This window comes from Scomber japonicus, chromosome 18 (genome assembly GCF_027409825.1).
Source record: "Scomber japonicus isolate fScoJap1 chromosome 18, fScoJap1.pri, whole genome shotgun sequence".
NCBI classification, from domain to species: Eukaryota; Metazoa; Chordata; class Actinopteri; order Scombriformes; family Scombridae; genus Scomber; species Scomber japonicus.
In genome coordinates, this window is record NC_070595.1 from 26,029,968 (window position 1) to 26,039,531 (window position 9,564).

At 40.8% G+C, this 9,564-nt stretch overlaps 1 protein-coding gene across 1 annotated transcript in view; it reads right to left on the minus strand.

The window, feature by feature from the left end:
- LOC128379328 (myosin phosphatase Rho-interacting protein-like) overlaps positions 1–9,339 on the minus strand; it is a 34,381-nt gene extending 25,042 nt beyond the window's left edge. The window contains exons 1-6 of the mRNA XM_053338944.1: positions 9,203–9,339; positions 4,618–4,695; positions 4,426–4,491; positions 3,394–3,545; positions 3,227–3,311; positions 1,476–1,656 (exon numbers count right to left, since the gene is read on the minus strand). Coding sequence (XP_053194919.1) covers positions 1,476–1,656; positions 3,227–3,311; positions 3,394–3,545; positions 4,426–4,491; positions 4,618–4,695; positions 9,203–9,331 — 691 coding nt within the window. The 5' untranslated portion in view covers positions 9,332–9,339. The remainder of the gene's footprint in view (positions 1–1,475; positions 1,657–3,226; positions 3,312–3,393; positions 3,546–4,425; positions 4,492–4,617; positions 4,696–9,202) is intronic.
- Between the last annotated feature and the right edge of the window lie 225 nt (positions 9,340–9,564).

Below are 9,564 nucleotides of genomic sequence, written 5' to 3' on the forward strand. Positions count from 1 at the left end.
CTCCCTACTTCCTTCCTTCCTCCCTCCTTCCTTTCTTCCCTCCTTCCTTAACTTCCTTCTTTCCTTCCTTCCTCACTCCTTACCTTCCTTTCTTCCCTCCTTACCTTCCTTTCTTCACTCCTTCCTTCCTTTCTCCCTCCTTCCTTCCTTTCTCCCTCCTCCCTTCCTTCCTTCCTCCCCCGCCACCTTCCTCCTCCCTTCCTTTCTCCCTCCTTTCCTTCCTTCTTCCTCCCTTCCTTCCTTGACTCAAGGACAATAGGAGGGTTAAATTTATTTATTTTCCTGTATATAATCAGATTCTTATGAAAAAAAATACTGGTTACACCAAATGACACTGAGTTGCATCACGTCATTGACCTGTATACAAATACGGCAAATAAGACGTGATTAAATTAACTTAAGAGTGAACAAAGAATGAATAACTAAGTCAATGTAAAATGAATCTGAAACTGATGCATAACCAAAAATGTCTGTATATCACAGAACACCTGCAGTCTGGATTATAGACGTGCTTGATGTCCGTCAGTAAAAGGTTCCAGTCTGACGAAGCTTTTGTATAGAAGACTATCTTTATTGTTTTAGGTCTGAGATTCTTTCCAGCATTCTCTCTGTAAAACGCTAATGTCTTTTCATAAGGGATCTATAATTTCTACTTGCAATTGAAGTGAACACGTGAAACAAACTGGAAAGTATGCGACCACGTTTCTCTCGGCCGTTCCTCCGAGAACAAAACGATGAGACGGTCCCTGTCTGGAAAACACCTTACAGACAACCCACGACGGTCGAGGAATTCAACGACAAGAGGGAACTTTGTTATGCGGGAGGATCCTGACAGAGCATCATTCATTAGACGGCCTCCCTGTTCGGCTCTCAGAGGGACCCTTGTGTATAATGAGGAAGCTTATAGGCACAGTCAGCAGGAGTTAATCCAGACTTTTATTACATGACCTCTCCAGACCCCCGCAATAAATCTGACGCCAGATGAGTGCCGGTGTCCGTTTTTGTCCCAAACAGCACAAAGCTGCAGAGAGGAGGAGGAGGAGGAGGAGGAGGAGGAGGAGGAGGAGGAGGGATACCTGTGCTGTACTAATCACCGAGCTCGTTAAGGATGTGTTTAAGAGCTCTTTTTATAGATCATGTCTGATGTTTGGTTTTCATGATGCTTGAAGATTACAGAGTACGAGATTACGTTTTTCCCCCCTGAACATCTAACAGTGTGTTTCTTTTATTTTTTGTGACTCTGCTTCCTGCTAATTTTTTGCCAAAATCCATGCCTGGTCACACAAGGGTTAAAAGAAATGTATAAATAAAAATGTGAGTGAGTGTGAGAACATCTGCAGGACGTTAGGACAGTGTGAGAGGACAGGAAGTGGCTGTGATTGGCTGACCGACATGAAAGCCTGGTGTTTGTGTGTGTGTGTGTGTGTGTGTGTGTGTGTGTGTGTGTGTGTGTGTGTGTTTTGCGTCTGCTGCACCTGCAGGGGTCTGCTCCAGGCCCGGGGGATCTGAGTCTGTGACAGTCCAGACGGGGATTTTATCCGGTCCCCTGCCCCGCTGGTCTTCCTGCCACCGGCCGCAGCCGGACTCTGCTGCAGCAGCGCTCTCCACGGACGGAAAACTTGGATGAGTTGCAGCCATCTTTGCTGGACTCGGTTCCTGATGTTTCATTAGAGCAACAAAAAAGATAATGTCAGTGTTAAAGTATAAACAACACAGACCTGATAACCTCAAGACCTCAAAGTCTGCAGTGTTTATGCAACTTCAAAATACTATCAATACAACATGAAACTAATTCAGCATCAGTTCATTGTTCTGTTATGTTTTCCATTAACTGATTATTTACTTTATAAATTGTCAGGAAACCATTAAAGAAAAGTTTATAAATTCCATTCAAATGTCCAACAGCTGAACTTCAACAGTCTAAAATGATTATAAGAAATGATTGATCAACCAACAGAAAAATAATCTGCAACTATTTTGATAATTGATTAATCACTTATAATCAGCAAATTGATTGATATGAATAGAAATGCAGCAAATCCTCAAATATAAGAACCTGGAACTTGCCAACATTTACATTTTTGCTTTGATGAATAATCAGAACAATAAAAAAAAGTGTTGATTAAATTTCCTTTGATGGTCTAATTAATTTAAATTTAGTCAATGGACTGATTTTAATATTACTGCTTTAGAGATTAAGGTTTTGTTACTGATAGTGGGGCTAAATTACTTGTCCTGATGAGGATGGAGCTAAAGGAAAAAAAAAGCCAATCATATAAAATAAAATAAAATAGTTCCTCCACTTGGTAATCTGCCGACTAGATTATGAAGTTTAGATTAGGTTATTTTGTGTGCAAAATGGATATTTATTAAAATTATTATTAACCAAAAAAGCCAGATTTCTAAATCTTCTGGAAAACTTGACTGTGCTCAGAACCTTTCATATCAATCTGCCCAGTAGATTTTCATATTTGTAGCCGTGACAACAATAAAAACTGGTCTAAACTGAAATATCTCAACAATTATAACAGTTTTTACATTAAATTTTGTTCTCACATTGACGTTCCCATGACGATGAATCCTAATAACTTGGGAAATCCCCTGACTTTTCTTCTATGTCACCATTACAATGACTTTAGTAGTTTACAGTAATATAATAACTATAACTATCTGATAAATAGTTTGCCAGGAAATGGATGGAAATTGGATATTTTGGTTTCCTCCTTTGGGAACCATAAATATGTTGAATGTTTAATTTCATGGAAATCAGACTAATAGTTGGTGAGTAATCTTTCCTCCTCATCCTCTCTACAGCTAATAGGACACACACAGTGTGTGCTTTAACCCTCCTGTTGTCCTCGAGTCAAGGAAGGAAGGAAGGAAGGAAGGAAGGAAGGAAGGAAGGAAGGAAGTAGGGAGGGAGGAAAGAAGGATAGAAGGAAGGGAGGAAGGAAGGAGGGAATGGAGGAAGAAGGAAGGAAAGGAGGGATGGAGGAAGAAAGAAGGAAAGGAGGGAGGGAGGAAAGAGGGAAAGAAAGAAGGAAGTAGGGAGGGAGGAAAGGAAGGAAGGAAGGTAGGTATGAAGGAGGGAAGGAGGAAACGAAGGAAGGGAGGAAGGAAGGAAGGGAGGAAAGAATGAAGGAAAGAAGGAACAGTCAAAACAGACGGGGTCAATTTGACCCGGGAGGACGACACAAAGGTTAAATCTGAATATCTGCTTTGCTACCTGGTTGGTAACCGGGTCCACTTTACGTTTCTTCTTCTGATTCTGCTTGTTAGTCCGTAGAAAGACGGCGAGCTGTTCACTCCACCTGGTAAAAAAAGACGCAGCAGAGACAAGAAATTACAAAAAACCCTCCATTAATTATCCTGTTTCATCCTGAGAATACCGACCCATTAATGGCGTCTTTGTTGTCACCGCGGATGAATATTTCCTGCTCCGGTGTGATGATGCAGAGAGCGTTCCTCTGGCTCGTCCTGGGCTCGGCGTCTGCGATGTCCGTACACAGATTCATGTTCACCGTCCCCTGCGGCAGCGTGCTCGGCTGTAAGAGAAACAGAGCATAAAGCTTGTTATGAACATAGACTGTATAAAAGAAATGGACGTAACATCCGTGACGTCACCCATTGGTTTGTGGACTGCTGCTCGGAAGCCAATAGTTTCAAATTTAGGCAGCGGCCATCTTGAAAATTTCAGGTGCATGCTGGGAAAAATAAAAACACGGATTCTACTTATATGGACATGAGGTGGAGTCATGGGCGGAGCGGGAAGGTTGCTATGGTTGCTAGGGCTGGATCTCGAGGACATTGGGCAATCAACCTGTCAATCAGGACGTAGCCACGCCCTAATGCATACCCTGCTTTATCGTCACATATAAAATCAGGGAGGTCAAAATGCCCCAAATGAACATCATACTGCATTGAAGAAGGCTTTAAACTAGCGATTGAGACCATAAACACATTTTGAAAACGTTTACTGAGGTTAGAAATCAAGTGAGAAGTTGGTGAATTCTCCATTGACTTGTATAGAGACGGTCGCCCCCTGGTGGCCTTTTGATAGAACGCAGTTCCGCGTTGGCCTCATTTCAGAGGACCCGAACTCCCCGCCTGGTTATGAACTAAGAGCTTGCTGAATTTATGTAGGTTTGACCACCAGAATCAGTGGATGAATAGTTTGTGTGGTTAAGTACGGCATGAAAGAGATTTGAGGGGATCACAGAGAGAGAGAGAGCGAGGGGAGGGGGTGGGGGGGGGGGGGGGGGGGGGGTGATGTGTGCATTAGAGGACAGGCTAAGCCCAAATCATCTGCTGTGGTTCTACATGCGACATCTGGCCTAAAGATGCGTGCTTGATCCCAACATACTGTAAATGCACATAGACACAGGACACGGCTTATGTATGTTTGTTTGCTGCAGTTCTCCTCACCAGTTCATCCAGAGCGAAGCTGAGGCTGCCGTGTTCGTACAGGATGAAGAAGCGCCGCTGCCATTTCTGAGGGAGCAAAATCATAAAAATCAATACTGTGTGTGTGTGTGTGTGTGTGTGTGTGTGTGTGTGTGTGTGTGTGTGTGTGTGTGTTGAGAGAAAAGTCATAGTGTAGTTTTTATCATGTCCTACCCTCGATCTCTGCATAGGGTTGTCAAAATCTGTCCCAACGGGGGCCAAGCAGAGCCAGCCTGCGTAGATGGGTTTCGCCTGTCAGTCGGGAGAAGAAGAGGAAACAGGAAAGTCTTATTAATGTACAGCATCCTTTATTAAAATACAGTATCAGGTTCTCAGTTTATTGATATTGGTTTGTTGGAGCTTTGAGATCCAACATCTAAAACAGGAGTATATTAACCCTTCTGTTGTCCTCGAGTCAAGGAAGGAAGGATGCAAGAAACAAGCAAGGAAGGAGGGAGGGAGGAAGGAAAGAAGGACAGAGGAAAGAAGGAAGTGAGAAAGGAAGGTAGGAGGGAAGGAAGGAAGGAAGGAAGGAAGGAGGGAGGGAGGAAGGAAAGAAGGAAGTACAGAAGGAAGGTAGGAGGGAGGGAGGAAAAAAGGAAGGGAGGAAGGAAGGAGGGAGGGAGAGAAGGAAAGAAGGAAGGACAGAAGGAAAGAAGGAAGGAGGGAGGGAGGAAGGAAAGAAGGACAGAGGAAAGAAGGACGTGAGGAAGGAAGGTAGGAGGGAGGAAGTTAAGAAGGACAGAGGAAAGAAGGAAGGAAAGAAGGAAAGAAGGAGGGAGGGAAGGAAAGAAGGAAAGACAGAAGGAAGGAAGGGGGTGGAGGAAGGAAAGAAGGAAGGAAGGAAAGAGAGAGAGAAGGAGGGAGGAAGGAAGGAAGGAAGGAAGGAAAGAAGGAACAGTCAAAACAGATCGGGTCAATATGACCCGGGAGGACGACAGGAGGGTTAAGAGCTGGTTTCTGTTTAGGAAATGTATTTTACCAGACCCGGTGAAAAATGTGATATATTTTATGGTTTGCAAAAATGAGTACTGCGAAATAGCTCTACAGCGCCCCCTAGGCAACTTTAAAAAAATTGAGCCCCTCGCTCCGGATTGACGTAGATAAACGAAATTTGCTACACATACATATCATGTAAAGACGGACAAAAAAGTCTCTTGGACCCGCGCCGTAACTCCAACAGGAAGTCAGCCATTTTTATTCTAATTTTTGATTTAGCCGTAATCTTTGCGATTTCCACGCCTCGTACTTTAACGAACTCTTCCTAGAGATTCAAATCTGACCGACTTCAAATTCACACAGTATCATTTCAAGACCTTGAAGATGAAAAGATAATAAAATCTTTCGCCTCCGTTATACCTGATGGGTGTGGCAGCGCGGCAAAGTTTGGTGTTTTTGGGATGTGGGAGCGAGGGGCCGTTTAAGCTGGAAATCTGCCAAACCACCATCACAGCTTTTGAGGATATACAGCCATATATATATATAAGGAAGTGTGTGTATGTATGTGTGTATTTTCACTGTATTGTTGTGTGTGTAATATATATATAGAGCCAGTCATTGGTCGGAAATGTATTTATATATTTAGTTATTTATTTTTACTTGTGTTTTTCCCCCTTTGGTTTGTCACTAGTTCTGGTGGAGATGAAGGACGAGGAACGGGGACATATGATTGTTTGTCTTGTTTGTACATGTGTGTTTGAGTTCGGTGACCAAAATAAACCAAAATAAACTAAACTAAACTGTTGTGGCACATGTCAAGCTTGGAAAACTCAAAATACTCTACAAAGAGCTCAGTAGAGAAATACTTTGGAACAATAAGTTTATTTGTTTGTTTGTTTCTTGTATTGTTTAGTTTTTCGGTGTGTGTGTGTGCGCCTGTGTGTGTGTGGACCTGTGTGTGTGTGTGTGTGTGTGTGTGTGTGTGTGTGTGTTGTTGAGCCACAATGTTTATTGTTGGGATTTGTGTCAAAGGTTTTTCAAATTTGTGTTAAAAAAGATCAATAAAACAATTAAACAGTCAATCTACGACCAAATAAATTCTACATAAAGACTTTTTTTTATATTTCTAGATTTATAGTTTTTTGTGAATGAGTCCCATACTGTAGCTCTTCCTGGATTAAAACACAGAAAGTAAATAAATCCCCAAATGGAGCCGGATTAAGGCTGAAACAGTAAAGTGATTATTCAAGTCGTCAACTGACAGATAATTAATCTGCAACTTCTGTGATAGACTAGTCAGAAGAATCGTTTTTCAAAATAAAATGCCAAAAATTCACAGTTTCAAGTTTTCTAAATTGTGAGGACTTGAATATGTTTGAGTTTTGGACTGTTGGTCGGACAAAAGGAGGAACGTGAAGGTGTCATCTTGGACTTTATAACTGTTCTCTTGAGATAATATTAAAGAAATATAGATAGCTAAACATGATGCCTAGTAGTTTTTAATGATACTGCTCCTCATGCCTTTTAAATTGCCCCTCGGGGACAAATAAAGTGTTTTGAATTGAATTGAATTGAATTAAGGCTGGGACTCCGTACTCGATAGCTTTAAGGTATCGATACCAAGTAATATCGAAGCGTCTCCCATCAAATGATACCTGCAATCATTCCTTTTTGCAGCCAGAGGTAGAAAATATGACTATTTGTTCAGGCTTGCTAACAGTAAGCGAACAAGAATTGCTCATCAGCTCCAACTAATATTAGTCACTGATATGTACAGTAGATGTTCTTTAGTATGTACTGTCCCTAAAAACAATTAATCATATACATACCTGTAAAAGAGGGGTGGGTATGGGTTAAGGGAGGGTAGCAACATGTTATGTGGATTTGGGAATGGTGATTAATGGTGATTTTGATTTTTGCCATAATCGCCCAGCCTTAGCCATACCGTTGCTATGGGAACATAAGGCCTGATTTTGATGGGAGGAAAATGTCTTAGAAATGAGAGAACACGAGGAACGACCCTGCTTTACAACACTTTCCTTTGGCACTACGTTTTCTCAACTGTATAACATCTGACTCCCTACGAATGCCACGCACTGCATCCCACCACGGCAGCACCCCCCTGACCCAAACAGCTGATCTCATACTGTACAGAGAGACTTTTTCTTCAGTTTTAAAGGGAAACCCCACTTCTTCTTTTTTTTTTTGAAGTAGGGTTTCCCTTTAAAACTGAAGAAAAAGTCTCTTTCTATAACTTGTGAGAAATAAGACAAGCCATGGAGGAAAGAAATGCCCCTTGATTTAAAGTATCATCATCATCATTTTAGAGTATATTATAAGCAAATAAAAGATTATCCACGTCTGTAGCAGAACAGCAGCTTCTCCTCTGTAAACAACAGTTGACAGTCAGCGTAAAGCATCCGAGCAGTGTTTGCACGTTGAGCAACACCACTCAAATTACAGGGCACACTGAAACCCAGGCAGGCAGGCAGGCAAAGAGAGAGGAGGGGAGGGGAAAGGGAGGGGGGGCAAGAAGAGAGTAATAACATATTTTAACAATGTGAGGCATGTAGGAAGCCATCGCGATCCTTACATCACTCTGACAAGTATGACTGACGTGCAGAAACAATGTTTTCACAGGGGATTGAACCCGTGAGACACTCCTCACTGTGAAAATGACTATTTGGATAATGGATTTCATTGTTTGTCATATATCGGGTTTAAAAAGGGAGAACTATAGATTCAATATATTGGATATTTGGACAGATGACAACAATATAATCAATTAAGGACTGTTGAACTTTGAGGTTTTTATAGACAAAATGATCAATTAACAGATTACTTGGTAAGATAAATCAAAAATCAGACAATACTATGATACTGGGACCAATGGTGGAAGGTAACTAAGTGCTTTTACTCAAGTATTGTACTTAAACTACACTTGTATTATGAGTTATTTGGTTATTGATTCCTTTTTTGGTCTATAAATGGTCAGAAAATGGTCCCCCAAAGCCCAAAAAGACACCTTAAAATGTCTTTATTTTGTCCACAACCCAAAGATATTCACTTTATTATCATACAAGACTATAAACAGCGGGGAATAGTCACATTTAGGGGGCTTGAATCAGACAATTTAGACTTTTTTGGGGGGTTAATGACTCAAAACAATGAATTAATTATTAAACTGGTTGGCAGTTGACTCATTTAATACAAATGTGAATCACTGTTCCCCAAGGCGATGCCCTCAAATGTCTTGATTTATCCACACCCCAATAATACTCAGTTATCTATCAATTATGTAAGATATAAGATAAAAGATATAAGATAAGATTCACACTTGAGCTGCAATGACACAATTAGGATTTCTTTTTCTCTTAAAAAGTGATTCAAAACAATAAATCAATTAGTTATTGTTGCAGCTCTACTTTAATTTGTGTGTTTTTACATTATATTGATATTTTTACTTCAGTAAAGGTTCAATTCAACCACTGACGAGAGTTTAACACTAATATTGTAGCTTTTTATAACTTACAACAAAGTTTAATCGATATATTCTGTTAACTCACGTTTAATTTTTACCATTTTACGTTATTTTTCAGCTTTAATTGATCAAATATTGAAGCAAACATCGGTAAATGCTAAACTAGCTGACAGCCATGGAGCGTTAATCTTAATTTACGTCGAATATTAGTCACAAAAACTAACTTTTCAACAACGTAATGTTCATTTTTAAACAAACAAGACAAACTTAAATCGAGTATACACTTTAAAATGAACTAAATAACAGCTAAAAATGAAGAAATAAATGTTCAAACTTTACCTGCTCCATGTCATGGTCGTTCAACAGATGCAGCTCCCTCGACTTGAAGCAGTTTTGACATTTACTTTTATTAAAAATGTTGGCTTGAAATTTGTTACAGGGGCTCGTCGTCGTCTTTTCCGCTGACATGTTTTTTTTTTTTTTTTTTTATTCCTCCACACAGTCGCGGTGAGTAATCCCGACACTGACCGCTTCTCCTCCTCCTTTCCTCGGCTTTGAATGGAGCGGTGTATCCGGAGCGAACATCTGTCAAACACACATCTGCAGCTGTGTGTGTTGACTGACTGACTGACTGACTGGCTGCTGTCGTCACGGACATGGACATATAAGGTCATGCTGACGTCATGGCGCAGGATCACGAT